Source organism: Carlito syrichta, unplaced genomic scaffold, assembly GCF_000164805.1.
Source record: "Carlito syrichta isolate Samal-C Ts95f unplaced genomic scaffold, Tarsius_syrichta-2.0.1 Scaffold305211, whole genome shotgun sequence".
Classification (NCBI taxonomy): Eukaryota; Metazoa; Chordata; class Mammalia; order Primates; family Tarsiidae; genus Carlito; species Carlito syrichta.
In genome coordinates, this window is record NW_007249307.1 from 284,431 (window position 1) to 300,796 (window position 16,366).

Sequence of the window (16,366 nt, forward strand, 5' to 3'; positions counted from 1 at the left end):
GCGGCCACTGCACTCCAGTCTGGGTGACAGAGTGAGACTCCAACTCAAAAAAACAAACAACAACAACAACAACAACCCATTTATATTCTACTACAATGCATCTGGTTCCAGTATCCATACCGTAACTTTAACTGGAAATCAAGAAACTCTATTTAGAATATCCCATTCTAAGGGTCAGATCTCTGAAAATAATCTCATTTAAGATCATGTTGCTAGTGGTCTGAGCACAGATACAGTTGAGGCAGACCCAGCATGATGTGCGCCAACTCAGGTAAATAGAAGGGACTGCAACTAGAACTTAGGGACTGGTTTGCCTAAGAGGCTAGGTTGGGTGGGGCACATTCAGCAGTTTGCCCTAATAATGGTAGGACAGGTAGTGGTTCCTGAATTTCCATAAGGGGAGTGTCTAGGAACGCCAATCTGGTTAGATGTGGAACTGAAGAATTTGGTTTGAAGCTATAATGTCACATTAAGCACACCCTGTCTGGAGCCTATAGAGATCATGGGGCTTAAAGACGACTTCTCAGCAAATCCTTCGTTGTGTCAATGGGTGGTACAAACATGAACTTAGTCACTACTTATACCCACAGCAGACCCCCGCATGATTGAGTGGATCATGGCAACAGTGTCTAAGTCAGCTGGGTCTCAGCAGCCTTTAGGATCCAACTATAGATGGGGCCTTAGGGCCCAGATCCTGGCCCTTATAAGGCTTGTGAAGGTACGTAGCAGGACCTACCCAAGAAAACTGGGTCTCAGAGATGCTCCATCCTCAGTTAGAGGAACAAGCAGACTGAGCCAAAACTTGTTTGTAAACCCAATTGCAACAGCAAGGGCTGGGCAAATGGGTGCCTGAGACTTATCAACAAGACCAGTTCCAGGCCTCACTCACTTGGGAAAGCTACAAGAAACGTAGGCTCTGGAGTCAAAGATCTAACTTCCAAATCCAGCTTCTGGTGCACAGGCCATTGCTATTCTTTGCGTTATTCCTATTTGTAAAACAGGAACAAGAACTAAGAGTTATTTACACAGTTCTTGTAATGGAATAAAATAACACAAAGGATCAGGTAGGTACATAGCCTGATACTCTTAGCTTCCTTTCTGTTTTTAGAAAACCACTGATCTTGGAATGAGTTAGGCCTGATGAGCTCAGCGCCTGGAACTGAACAAGATGGATGCCATGGCCAGGTAAGCTGGTTGATGCACATGCTCACTCTGTGCCCACACCATGAAGGTACCTGTCAGTCTTCCCTGACTCTCACTTCTACTATAGCCCAGGAGAATAATATGCCAAAGACAGCAGGATTAGAGAACATTCTTCATTCAATAGGAAATCCTGAATTATAAAGACAATGGTTTTGATGGCTTTAAATAGCAATGCCAGCTTGGCTCGGTGGCTCAGCCTGTAATCCCAGCGCTTTGGGAGGCCGAAGCGAGTGAATTGCTTGAGCCCGCAGGTTCGAGACCCGTCCGGGCAACTTGGTGAGACATGTCTCTACAATAAATCAAAAATTAGTCGGGTGTGGTAGCGCGCCTGTAGTTCCAGCTACTTGGAAGGCTGAGGTGGAAGGAGGATTGCCGGAGCCCAGGAGGTCGAGACTGCGGTGGCCAGGAGCATGCCACTGCACTCCAGTCTGGGTGATGAGTGAGACTCCAACTAAAAAAAAATTAAATAAATAGCAATGCCTCTGAAGCCAAGAAGAAATTGCAATGACCACAAAAAAATATAGAAACAGAAGCAGGGAAAGAAGCTTGTTTTCTATGAACTTAAATCATCTCAGTAGGAAAAATTATTAATGGTCTACTCTTTCAAGAATGTTTCCAATTCTATTGCAGTTAGCCAATCCTAGAAACAAACCAAGAAAGGAAACTCACATTGAAAATTCAGACATGAATGTTGACATTCAGGAGGGTTGTACTGTATGTGGATCAAATTTCCTTGAAGATTCAAAATGGGATATAGCATTGGTAAGTCCTCATTTGTAAAAGCAAGGATCCTGGAGCTCTTAGACAATTCTAACAAAGGACATTTTTACCAATTCATTAGTGATGATGGAAAACTCTCCCATTTTGATCTGTTATCATTAGTTCCTTAGGAAGGAATGAACCAAACTTTGTGCTGGTTTTTCGAGAACTTTTAAAAAAGATATTGAGACAAACATTAAAATCAAATGCAAGGTACAAATCTTGATAAGACCCTGGCCAATAACAAAAAAACTTTAGAAAAATTAGGAAAATGTGATTGTGGCTTATATATTAGATATTAGGGAACTATTATTAATTCCTTTTGGTATAATAGTAGGATTGTGGTTGGCCAGAAGATGCCCTTATCCTTAGGAGATTTGTTCTAAAGTATTAGGGGTGAAAGCAAGTATTAAGAGTGTCATGCCGGGCTCGGTGGCTCAGCCTGTAATCCCACACTTTGGGAGGCTGAGGTGAGTGGATTGCCTGAGCCCATGGGTTTGAGACTCACCTGGGCAACTTGGTGAGATCTCATCTATACAATAAATCAAAAAATCAGCCAGGCATGGTAGCACGTGCCTGTAATTCCGGCTACTCGGAAGGCTGAGACGGAAGGATCGCTGGAGCCCAGCAGATCGAGGCTGTAGTGGCCAGGAGCGGCCACTGCACTCCAGTCTGGGCGACAGAGTGACACTCTAACTCAAAAAAAAAAAAAAAGAGTGTCATAATGACAGTAACTTATTTTACAATGGTTTGGTATAATAAAATGGGGGAGGGATAAAATATTAATCATTGAGTCTCAACAGAAGGGTATATGAATGTTCATTGAACCAGTCTTTCAACTGAATACTTTTGAAACCTTTTAAAATCAAAAGATATAAATAACCATACAGATTTTCTGGTTAAAAACAGATTCTAAGCCACTAGGAAAGGCTGAGCAAGGACTTTGTGTGGCTTGGTCGACGGTAGCATTTTTCCTGTGGTTTAACAGTTAAAAGTCACTGATGCAATTGGCTTCTCGGGACACCCTAGATTATCCAAGAGACTGGTTCTGTCAGTTCTCTCTCTTTTCTCCCTCTCCCTTTCTTTTTCTTCCCCCCTGTCAAGTGTTCTATAACAAGATCCTGCTCAGCCCTCTGCAGGAAACTGCCGGGTTTCAATCTCCTAGAACCAAAAAAAAAAAAAAAAGAGGCAGCATTTGTCGAGCTAAATTATTTCTTTATTAGGAAAGCACCAACACCACATTCTTCGAAATTACTGGAATTTTATTTGCCTCAGGCTTATGACTTGCAACCAAAGACATTGTGCAAAGAAAGCAAAGATTAAGTACACTTTAGGGAGAAGGAGACGATACACATTGGTAACATAGGAGATCAAGTTGACAAAAGAAGCCATCCAATACACTATATAGATTGCAATATTCAATAGCGTTTCAACAAAACTTTTTTAAATCAAGAGAAAAAAATTAAGCAATGTTTACAGTAGACATAAATCTCATACAATTCAAAAAGCATTTTTTCAGATCATAGAGCAATAAAATGGAAAAATGTATATGCAGGTGAAATCTAACTACTGTACATTTATCACCTATTAAAGTTGCTTATATGTACCACAGTGTAAAAAAAAAAATACCGAACAAATAAAAACCTCAAAAATTGCCTGATGAAAAATAAAATAACCAGTGGCTTTTAATGGCTTCTCCTGGTTATCAGTGCTACAAAAGACAAAAAATCTTCTCATCTGAACAGGTGATAAAACCAGGCACAATCAAACTGTTACCAAATTAGACCCACCCATAGAAATATACTATCCACCCACATATTTTCCATCAAAAGCTTTTTTTGTTTGTTTTAATCTTTGAATCTTTGAGGCCCATTTGGTCACAATATGTTACAAATATTTGTGTGTGTGTGTGTTTTTTACACCATGATATCATATGTTTGTCTGGCACTATCCTAAAGCTAGTTTATAGATGACGATGATATAGAAACAACCCAGTGACTATATGACAAATGAACTCACTGGGTAGAAGTGAGACAGGGAGGAAGGAATTCAGTTCTACCAAGGAAAAAAGGTCCGTGTTGATCATTCATCATCAGTCCCACTTGCTTCTGACTGTTCCTAAAAGTAAAAATAAGATATAATGAAGTGAAATCATATGCAAGAAAAAGATATAATAAACCATCAAGAGGCAAAGTAGGAAAAAATGACATTGTTAGAAAGCTAACCTTCCATATCTCGTTCTGTGAGATGGCAGAAACATATTTAAGAGACATTGACAGCTTTTAAGCTAAGAAGGGGAATTCTTTATCAAAAATACCAAGCAATAAGCCACCTTCTATGCCAGTGTTTTTGCCCTTTCACTTTAGTTGGAAAAGTTTATGACTAATAATTGCTGTTTTTAGCCCTATGCTTTAGAAAATTTACGAGAGAAAAAAAAAATACCATACATTTGATGTCTAATCACTGGTAAATCTTCTAAAGAAGACATGATATTTTAAATGTACTTAATGGGCTGGGCTTAGAGGCTCAGCCTGTAATCCTAGCACTTTGGGAGGCTGAGGCGAGTGGATTGCCTGAGCCCGTGGGTTCGAGACCCACCCAGGCAACTTGGTGAAACCTCATCTCTACAATAAATCAAAAATTAGCCAGGCGTGGTAGAGTGTGCCTGTAGTTCCGGCTACTTGGAAGGCTGAGATGGAAGGATTGCTGGAGCCCAGCAGGTGGAGGCTGCGGTGACTGGGAGCATGCCACTGCACTCCAGTCTGGGTGACAGAGTGAGACTTCAACTAAAAAAAAAATAAATAAATGTACTTAATGCTTATGCCAAGGTGAGAAAATAATCCTGAAACTTTACCAAAATGGCAGAGAGTTGAAGGAAAATCAAAGTAGCATACACACTAAAATAAAAATTTATCTTCCCAGAAAGAAAAAAGTTTGGGTGGTAGGAAATCAGAGCTCCTTTGGAGTACGAATACAAATGAATGAAACAGAGGGCACTTCAAAAGGCAAGGCATTATTCGAAGTTTCTGCCTGTCATTCTATCTTGTTGCCCAGTCAGAGATAGTACACTAGACTGAGGAATGTTACTTGGGTCTGAGTTCAGTCTCTGCTATTTACTTGCTACACAACCTGGAGTAAAATAAATACACGTAACACCTAAGTACATTTTTCTGTCATGTGTAATATCTTGAAAGTGACATCTATCTCATGCTGATATAAACATCAGATACGCTATTGTACAGGAAGGTATCTCTTTTCAGGGCCTAGCTCAAATGCTCCTTGAATTTTTCAAATATTTAAAATAACACCTCCAGGTATTTAAAGTCATTTGAGTTTTCATATGGCCCCTTAAGTAGCAACACAAGCCAAAAACTCTGACATAACACTTTTTCTCATTCTGCCATCTAATCTACTACTATATACTAGGCACCATGCTGGGTGTGATGGATATAACATATTAACTGGCCATGGAGAAAAACCATATTTATTAGTAAGTGTGTGGAAAGATTTAAAAAGGAGGATTCGGGAATTTGATTTAGTAGTTTTTCATTTTTGAAAGCTATTAAATAAAGCAATAAACAAAGCCCCAAATCCTTTGTTCTAAATCACGCAGGTTTGTTCACATCTCTCAATAATGAAACCTCACCAAATCGTGACATTTCCATTCCTGGGGAATAAAGTGAAAAGGTTGAAAGGGCATGGTCACGTGGGAGGCAAAGGCGAAGTAGAGAGGACTTCTGTGCCATCAGCCCGAGTGAGCCACACTTACGTGTTCATCCTGCTCTTCATCACTGTCAAAATCGCTCACTACAGGTTTGGCTTTTCCTCGATTTGGCCTTTTCTTGCCTTTTCCTTTGTCCCGGCCTTTCTCATCTTTTTTGTTGAGCTTGATTTTCACCTTGACAGATTTTGCTACAACCAAAACAAATGAAACAGACACCAGTGAGGAATCACAGGGAGATCTTTTTATAGGTACTAAGATTATCGCTATTCTATAGATATCAAACCAAACATCCCAGAGTGTCCAGAACATTCCCAATTTATGTCTATTCTGCATTGCCCCTTTCACTTGCAAACATGTCTCATTTGGATGATAAATTATATAGTCATGCTAGGCAGGCAACTGGAGGAAGCGAGGCCTCACAAAGGGTAGCTGAGCTGGGCCCTTTTCCTGTCTCCTAATGCTCAACCAGGGATAATGAGGGGAACGTTTCCTACTCTGTGCAGGCGTGTAGGCATTTATTTAATAGAACTTTTACATGAAAAAATGGACGTGTAAAGGTTTCAAAGACAGACCAATAATTTTGCTGTGTAGATAATTCTAGTTGGCTTAAACAAAAAGAAAACTCAAATAGTAGAATAATATTTTAACAATGTAGAAAGGTAAAAATGAAAAGCAAAAAACAAAAAAACACTTTTTTTTTTTTTTTGAGTTGGAGTCCACTCTGTCGCCCAGACTGGAGTGCAGTGGCCGCTCCTGGCCATTGCAGCCTCGACCTGCTGGGCTCTGGCGATCCTTCTGCCTCAGCCTTCCGAGTAGCCGGAATTACAGGCATGCGCTACCATGCCCGGCTGATTTTTTGATTTATTTTAGAGATGAGGTCTCACTGCCCAGGCGGGTCTTGAACCCGCGGGGTCAGGCAATCCACTCACTTCAGCCTCGCAAAGGCGCAGGATTACAGGCTGAGCCACTGAGCTCGGCTAAAAAACACTCTTAAAATTTTCCTTTCCCCTATATTTCTAGTCTTCCCTACAGGTCTCTTTCTGGTGATTATTTTCAGGAAAAAAAAATATTTATGCCATACCTGCAAATACATCAATTTCTGTATGTGTGTGTATAATTCTATATACAGAGATTCTATAAAACTCCCTGTCTACAATATAGTAATTATATAATTATTATACAACATATTACATAATAATATATAAAATTTCTCTTTATAACAATATAAAGAATTCACCACAAATAGCCAAAACAATCCTTAGGAAAAAAAAAAAAAGCAGGAGGTATCACACTTCCAGACTTCAAACTTTACTATGAGGCTACAGTAATCAAAACAGTCTGGTATTGGTACCAGAACAGGCATAAAGACCAATGGAACACAATAGAGATTTCGGAAGCAAAGCCTCAATTTCTCAACCAACTCATCTTTGACAAAGCCTCCAACAACAGCCACTGGGGAGAGGAGAACCTATTCAGCAAATGATGCTAGGAAAACTGGCTGATCACATGCAGAAGATTAAAACAGGACCCCTACCTATCACCATACACAAAAATTAATTCTAAATGGATCAAAGACTTAAATGTAAAACCTCAAACTATAAGAATCTTAGAAAATGCAGGAGACACCCTTACAGAAATTGGAACTGGCAACCAATTCCTGATCAAAACCCTAAGAGATCATACCACAGGAAATAAGATAGGCAAGTGGGACCTCAAATTGACAAACTTCTGCAAAGCAAAAGAAACCATCAAGAGAACAGGATGACAGCCCACAGAATGGGAAAAAATATCTGCCAATTGTATATCTGACAAAGGCCTAACATATAGGATCTACAAGGAACTCAAATGTACCAAAAAGAAAAAAAAAGCCCCATTAAAAAGTGGGCAAAAGACATGAATAGACACTTCTCAAAAGAAGATATATGGGCAGCCAACAGACACAAGAAAAAATGCTCAGCTTTGCTAATCATCAGATAAATGCAAATCAAAACCACTTTGAGATATCACGTAACCCCAGTAAGAATAGCCATCATTAATAAAACAAACAACAGATGCTGGTAAGGATGCAGAAAAAAAGAAATGTTTCTGTACTGCTGGTGGGAATGCAAACTAATGCAACCTCTTTGGAAGACAGGTTGAGTTTCTGAAAGAACTAGAAATTGACCTTCCATACGACCCAGCAATCCCCCTATTGGGATTATACTGAGAGGAACTCAGTTCCACAAAAAAAATACCTGCACATGCATATTTGTTGCAGCTCTATTCACAATAGCAAAAACATGAAACCAACCATGCTGCCCATCGAAGCTGGACTAGATTTAAAAAAGTGGTACATGTACACAATGGAATATTATTCAGCCATAAAGAAGGACAAACATATGGACTTCACAGCAACCTGGATGGACTTAGAGTCTATCATACTCAGTGATCTATCACAGAAATAAAGAACAGAGTACCGTATGTTCTCACTCATAAGTGAACCATGAACAATTATCATAATACTGTAAGAAAGGGATTGGTAGTACTGGAAAACTGCCAGTGGAGGGTGGGTCGGATTGACAGTTAAGGAGAAGTGCCAGGGAAGGGAGAAGTACAACTCATCAACAAGGGGACCTGCATAATGAACATTTGTATACCTAATCTAGAATTGTACCCCACATCTTTAAAATAAAAAAATAAAATATAAAAATTCAAATATGTATAGCTACACATAGACATATACATATATAATTGAATTCTTTCTATAGTTTTCTTCTGTGTTGCAGAAGAAAGGTCGCAAGTTGTAGCAAACAGGTAACCGGTTTGTCTACCATGACAACACACCTGACCACACCATTCTGAGTGTTCAGCAGTTTTTGCCCCAAAACAGTATGACCCTCATGTCTTACCCTCCCTATTTATCTAATCTTTCCCCAAGTGACTTTTTGTTCCCCAGGTGAAAAAAAAGTTCTCAAAGGGAAATGTTTTGCCGAAGTGGAAGAGGTAAAACAAGAAACAACAGAAGCACTAAAAGGCACCAACAGTGACAAGTTCAAACACTGTTTTGAACCATGAAAATCATCTCAGTAGGTGTACTGCATCAAACAGAGCATACTTTGAAGGTGACTGAAGTTTAATGTAACAATATATGCACAATTATTAGGAAATAAATTCTGGATATTTTTGAGTCCTCCCTTGTATGGAGGACATTTTTATGTGTTGGCTCATATATAACCTGCCTAATTCTTTTTGACATCTGAAAATTTTCCATGTCATGGTACGCTGTAATTTACTTAACCAAGAACAGGCACAGTGACTCAAACCTGTAATCCCAGCACTTTGGGAGGCCGAGGCAGGAGCCCAGGGGTTCGAGATCAGCCTGGGCAACTTGGTGAGACACCTCATCTCTACAATAAACCAAAAAAGTAGCTGGGCATGGTAGCATGCGCCTATAGTTCCAACTACTTGGAAAGTTGAGGTGGAAGGATCACCTGAACCCAGCAGGTCAAGGCTGCGGTGGCTGTGGGTGTGCCACCACACTCCAACCTGGGTGACAGAGTGAGACTCCTACTCAAAAATGAAAAAAAAAATGTATTAACCAGTTCCCTAGTGATGGGTGAAGTCTCTTGCATTTTTGCCCATTGAACAAAGCTGCTACAAAAATTCTCATCTCTGCTATTTGTTAATGTATCTTGGCAGAATTTGAGGGAGGTATGGTAGACATGTCTAACATTTCTAACAGTGCTCTGCCAAGTTAGCCTTCAGAAAGATGGCACCCATTTCTACCTTCACAGGACTATTCCAAGGAAAGAAATAATAAAACTCAGCAAAGTTCAAGGTGCACTAACACAGAGAGAGGTATGTGTATCCCAAGGAACAAAGAACATCTGCTCCATGGCATCTATCTGGCATAGGCAACCACAGAATACCATTTTTAGTGTTTGAGGATGAATGCACTGGGAATGTGGGTCTCTCATGCAAACCAGTTTTGGAAGGATTCTTACAGATGAGAATTTTTCAGACTTCTTTTGTGAAGTGGAGGAACCTACAAAACATTAGCAAAAATGAAATCTTTCATGGAAACGTAAACTAATAAGAATGTAGAGAAGGGCCATTTCGAACTGAAGTGTAGCAGTAGCGGCAGATGCCCTTCCCTCATGGCAAATGGGGCAAAGGCTGGCAGCTCCTAGGACACAAAATATATCTGTAGCCAAAAGGCTTCCATTCATTATACCCAGAAGTATGATGCTTAACGAGCTATAAGATGAGGTCCTTTGCTTTGGGTGGAGTAATTTAGGACAGGAAGAAAAGATTAATGATGAAAAGACCTACTAATGGAAATGCATACAAATGTGAGGCCGGGCCTCAAAAAAAAAATGGATGCCAGCAGTCATTAATACTGGGCATTGATGAATAATGTAGACAAAGTGAGATATCTCCATCTATGTAGGTGTGGTTTTTCCTGACATGAGAGTAGGAAATCCACACGAAGTGTCAAAGGGCAGAAGATCAGCGGTAGGGGCAAAAATTCATCCTCAAGCACGTGACCTTAATGTGCCTTGCAGTGTGAGGCACCCTAAAGCTGTTAGGCTTGGGTGTCAATGAATATGTCCCACCAAAAAAACCCACCTGACAGACTGCTATGGACAAGCAGGCTTACAAACCAGACCATCAGGCGAGCCCTACAATAGCTTCCTAAGGTTTTATGGCATGACTCTATGAACTCATGAAAAGTTCTAATTACAAATTATGGTGGGCAGAATATCAGCTCCCCCAAAGATGTCCACATCCTAATTCCTCACTGAATGTGGTACATTACATGGTACAAGAGATTCGGGTTTCTATTTGGACCTTCAGATTGGGAGATTATTCTGGATTATCCAGGTGGGCCCAATATAACCACAGGAGTCCTTAAACTTGGAAGAGAAGGAGGCAGAAGAAAAGATAAAAAAGACGCAATATGAGAAGGATTCTCAATATGAGAAGAAATCCTTTAAAGATGGATTTCTTTAAAGCACGCTGGCTTTAGAGATGGAGCAAAGGGATCTCGAGACAAAAGAATGCTGTTGGGAATGACCCTCAGCTGGCAGCCAGCAAGAAAATGGCAACTATGGTCCTACAAACACAAGAAATTGAACTTTGCAAACAATCAGGATGAGCAACACAATGGATCTTCCCCTAGAGTTTCCAGAAAGAAACACAGGCTGCTGCTATCTTGACTTTAGCCCAAAGAAAGACCCATGCCAAACTTGTGACCCACAGAACTGTGTGACAGTAAATCTGTGGTGTATTAAACCACTAAGTTTGTAATCTGTTACAGCAAAAATAGAAGTTTAATACACAGTCTCGAGAGATTAAAGAAACTAAATTGGGCCAAGCTCACTGGTTCAGCCTGAAATCCCAGCACTTTGGGAGGCTGAGGCGAGTGGATTGCCTGAGCCCGGGGGTTTGAGACCAGCCTGGGCAACTTGGCAAGATCTTGTCTCTACAATAAATCAAAAATGGTAGCACACGCCTGTAGTTTCAGCTACTTGGAAGGCTGAAATGGAAGGATCGCCTAAGTCCAGCAGGTCTAGGCTGCAGTGGCCGTGAGCGTACCACTGCACTCTAGCCTGGGCGACGGAGTGAGACTCCAACTCAAAAAAAAAAAAAAAAAGAAACTACATCGGTAGATGGGATAAGAGCGCACCTATTTGAAAACAGATTAGAAATTTGGCTCTAAAATTATGAAACATACAGTGAAGATAGATGACGCAGACATAGTCACCAAATGACAGAACCAGGGAATAACTAAATGAAATTGAGAAAAGTTAAATTAATAACAAATAAAAGGCAGACTAACTAAAAAGAATATTACTGAGAGCAGATGAGGGTGTTGGGAAAGAGACAATTATGCATGATGTTGGCAAGAATGTAGTTGCCACTCTATGTGACAATATGTATACATCAGATATGTCTTAAATGTTTTCAATAATTTATGGATAAGAATGCTCAGACTCGCATTATTTAGAAATAGACTGATTAATGGAGTGAGATTAATATATTTTCTTACATTCATTAATGAATGTTAATACATATTATACATGTTAATAGAACTTGCTGTAGAAAAACACTCATTGCCATAGAAAAATGTTCAAAATAAGTTAAAAAAAATCATGCCACAAAATTGTGCTATACTTTTATAAACAATATTTATATATAGAAAAGAAAAACTAAAAGGCAACTTCTGAAAATGTCAAATATATATTGGGATATGGAATTATGTAATTTTTTACCTTTAAAAATAGTTTCTAAGTCATCTGTATTAAGAATGTAACTAGAAACCCAATGATTTTTTAAAAACATGCCTGTACTGTTTCACACAGCAGACCATAACTACTGGGATATATTACTTTGAGAGGAGGTATGGGATAAAAACATAATCAGGTAAGAAGAAATTTTAGACTTCTGCAAGCACCCTTAACCTTTGGAATATTCAGGTTATCAACCAGGACTGGGACTATGGTAAATAGAGGCAGTTGCCTTGGGTGTAAAATTTAAGGTGACACTGAAACTCAGTAATCAAATAGTATTCTAACACAATATTAAAAATTCAAGATTAATGCCAAAAAATTCATGATAAGCAAAGTATCAACATTTTAAATAAAGACAAGAATCAGTATCCTCTCAAAAATAAAAAATAAAAAAATCCTATGATAGATAAAATGGACCACTGTTCCAATTCAGTTTGACAATTATTTTCTACAGCAGTGATTCTCAAAGTGTGGTTGCCTGCCCAGCAGTATCAGTATCCCCTGGGAATTTGTCAGAAATGCAAACTCTCCAGTTCCACTACAGGCTACTGAATCAGAAACACTGGGAGTGAACTCCAGAAATCTATGTTCTTCAAGCCCTCTGGGTTTGAGAATTACTGTGCTAAAGAATAGCTAGGTGGTATTAACAGCAGTGTTGGTAGAAAATGTATATTATGCTACTATTCAAAGGCAACATTCAGAGAGTGTTTGCAATAGAATGGCCTTGGGCTAAAAAAGAAAAAAATCATTAGGTTTCTCATTACAATCTTAATATAGATAACTTGGAAAATATTTTTTAAGGTAAAAAATTACATAATTCCATATCCTAATATTTATTTAACAATTTCAGAAGTTGCCTTCTAGTTTTAATTTTCTATATGTAAATATTGTTTTATATAAAAGTGTAGCACACTGGTTTTTGTGGCATTCTTATTTTATTTATTAGGAACATGCTTGGAAGTCATTCTTATGACCTCCATTTTACAGATAAGGAAATTGCACGTGAGCAGGGTTAAGTACTTGGCCCAATGTTGCCCAGAATTGACAAAGTAAACTAAGGACTTGAATCCAGATCTGCCCAACTCTGGAGTCTCTTCTATTAGCATCTATGGAAATATCTGCACAGGTGAGAAAGGACAAGAAGGTGTGGAAGAACCTGATGCCTGGGCTTACCCTCGGACTCTGACTCCTCTTCATCTTCCTCTTCCTCCTCTTCATTGCTTTCATCCTCACTCTCTTCCTCTTTGGCAATTTTCTGCCGAGCACTCTTAAAAACTGACTGCAGCACGATAGAGTCTTCATAGATCTAAATGGTCAAAGTGGCATCTGTTAAAAATTGCAAGCTGAGGGCCCAAGATTCACCATGGTAGCATGCTCTTCCTTATGCAATACACCAGCTTTATTTTACAGGAATTTTGGTAGAAATGTCACCATTAGCTTTTATGCCTACATGAAAATCCAGTAGCAAAATACCAAACCTGAATATAGACACACATCATCTTACAGGACAAAGTCCAAGTATAGGTAGAACTAAAATAATAAAAAGCAGGGTCTTGAAAAGACATTTACACATCTATGTTTATAGTAGTACTATTCACAGGAGCCAAGAGGTAGATGCAACCAACCCAAGTATCCATCCACAAATGAATGGATTGTAGGGGTGATATATACATTTAATGGACTCTTATTCAGTCTTTAAAAAAGGAAGAAAATCCTGTCACATGCTACAACTCAGAGAAAACTGGAGGACATTATGCTTAGTCCATAAGTGCATAAGTCAGTCACAAAAAAGACTAATATTGTATTGCTCTACTTATATGAGGTATTCAAATTCAGAGAAATGAGAAGTAGCACAGTGATTGCCAAGGGTTGGGAGGATGAGAGTTGTTATTTAATAGGCACTGAGTTTCAGTTTTGCAAGATAAAACAGTCCTAGAGATCTGTTATACAGCTATGTGAATACATTTAACACAACTGAACTATACACTTAAAAATGATTAAGATTATACATTTTATGTTATGTCTTTACTACATTAAAAATGTTTAGGCTGGACTTGGTGGCTCAGCCTGTAATCCCAGCACTTTGGGAGGCCGAGGCAAGTGGATTGCCTGAGCCTGCGGGTTCAAGACCTGCCCGGGCAACTTGACGAGGCCTCATCTCTACAATAAATCAAAAATTAGCTGGGTGTGGTAGCGCGTGCCTGTAGTTCTGGCTACTCGGAAGGCTGAGGCGGAAGGGTCACTGGAGACCAGCAGGTTGAGGCTGCGGTGGCCAGGAGAGTGCCATTGCACTCCAACCTGGGCAATGGAGTGAGACTCCAAATCAAAAAAAAAAAAAAAAAAAGTTTAAAAAGAGGGGGGCCTTTGATCTGAGGAATATTTTCCTATACTGTAAAGAAAACCTACACACTCACAGAAGTGACTGTGCAACATGTAGTAAGCACCAAATAAACAATACAGTCAGCAAACAATAGGAGAACAGAGAATCAAGGAAAGAGATGTGGGATAGGGACACCAGGGGCTGAATATGCCAGAGGCAAGAGTTAAGCTGGATCTTAAAGGTGAGGAGGACTCCTTCAGGAGTGAGAAAGAAGAGAGATTTGTTTTTTAGGAAAGGAGAGAAAGTGAGAAAGGTGAGGAGGCAAGACTTTAGAAGTTGCAGGTGGGACTGTATCAATGTCAATTTCCTAGAACTGTACAATGTTCACCAACATGTCACTATTTTGTGAAGGGTACACAGAATCTCTCCCTATTGTATCTTGCAACTGTCTGTGAATCTACAATGATCTCGAAGTTAAGAGAAATGCATCTGCGGAAACAGGTGTTTATGGTATCACTCTGATTGGACGATGAACTGTGTGAATGGGTTGACGAGTAGCAGGAGATGAAGCCAAAGACTGAGGTTAGACTTTAGAAAGCAGTCTACAAGATGAAATTCATTCCAGAACCTTCATGGGGATCCTTGGGAGGAGAGTACATGGACAGGATAAGAAGGTGATTAGAGAAAGACAAACTAGTATCTAGGATGGCCTGCATGGGGAAACAAATGAAGAGGTCATTTATCACCCCGTTTCAGTTGTGAAAGAGAGCTACAGATCAATAGGGAGGCTGTGGGACCAGAAAGGGACTGGATGCATATCATGATTAAAAATACCATACTGACATAAAGAATCCAAAAACCTATCCAGAAACGAAAATAAATTATTATTCACCAAGCCCTCTTTGTTGACTCTTCTACTTATTCTCTATGCCCTGTCGTTCACCTTAATTTTCTTTGGAGAGTGTCTTGAATACAGAAGGTTTGCTTTCAAGACCTCCAAAAGGTCAAGATAATACCACATTTTACCTGGAAATGTAGTCTGTTCAAAGCACATTCTGAGGACTCCTATGTTCTCCAATTTGATGATTGCAATTGGCATCAAGGCAAAAGAGTACAATCAGGAAAAAAGCTAAAGGAATTGAAGGGTGATTTGACGCTATGGTGGTTGGAGGGACACATTGACATGTTGTCTTGTTTGTTGTTAATCACAAATATGAGAGCATCAGCCCAGAAGTAAAGACAGGAAAAACTGAGTTTGTACAAAAGGTGCCAGTAGTTGAGGTGTAATTAAAGTGAAAATTTTCTCCCCCTTGTTATTTGAATAAATTTAGTTCACTTAAGAACTCAGAGTTGCAAACTATGGAGAAGGAAAGTAAATTACAATTGGGTTGGGGAAAAAAGGACTTTTATAAAAGCAATTAGAGACAGTGTATGTTGTTTTCCCTCCCTGTATTTTGTCTTAAATCATAGTAGTTTAACTTCTGAGCAAGGTTACAATCAGAAAAATGAAGGAAAATGTAATCAAATACACAATCTCTATAAAAGCAAAGACAGTATTGCTGCTGGCCTTTCAGTATTACCTTAAATGATTTACTGGATCCTTCCTTTAATTAGAAGACAGGCCTTGGAGGGAAGTGTGAGTAGGAGCTAGCATAGCTGTGGTACAAAGGTAATTTGAAAATGCCAAAGCCTCTATTTACTTACACAGGTAGCACGGAATATAGGCTTTTATTTTTCATTTTCCTTCTGCCAGGGTAGTAGCAATGATTCAAAGGGTAGAAAATGAAATATTTTACTTAAAAGAACACAGGCACATTTTAGGTTAAAAACTTTTTAGACAACTGGAGACAGACCTGGGATCCCTCCAGGTTGAACGTCTGAGCATTGTGACAGAGAAGCATGACATCTTTCTCCAGGTCGCCCAGGCTCCGGTACTTATGATTACGAATTCTTTCCTAGTGGAGAGTTTGGATAAATTAGAGAAGAAAAGAGGAAGAGGAAAATGCAATAATCAGTACTTAGTCAACAAAGCCTGGTTTTTCTTTGTCTTCACAAAATATAGCCCTGCCAGGGATGTGGGACTGCACA

At 39.4% G+C, this 16,366-nt stretch overlaps 1 protein-coding gene across 7 annotated transcripts in view; it reads right to left on the bottom strand.

Annotated features, from left to right (window-relative positions):
• Positions 1-3,156: 3,156 nt before the first annotated feature.
• SMARCA2 (SWI/SNF related, matrix associated, actin dependent regulator of chromatin, subfamily a, member 2) overlaps positions 3,157-16,366 on the bottom strand; it is a 193,369-nt gene continuing 180,159 nt past the window's right edge. For all 7 annotated transcript variants that reach the window (XM_021714086.1, XM_021714085.1, XM_008061339.2 and 4 more), the window contains 4 exons: positions 16,132-16,233; positions 13,132-13,264; positions 5,732-5,874; positions 3,157-4,080 (listed from right to left, as the gene is read on the bottom strand). In XM_021714086.1, coding sequence (XP_021569761.1) covers positions 4,045-4,080; positions 5,732-5,874; positions 13,132-13,264; positions 16,132-16,233 — 414 coding nt within the window. In that variant the 3' untranslated portion in view covers positions 3,157-4,044. The remainder of the gene's footprint in view (positions 4,081-5,731; positions 5,875-13,131; positions 13,265-16,131; positions 16,234-16,366) is intronic.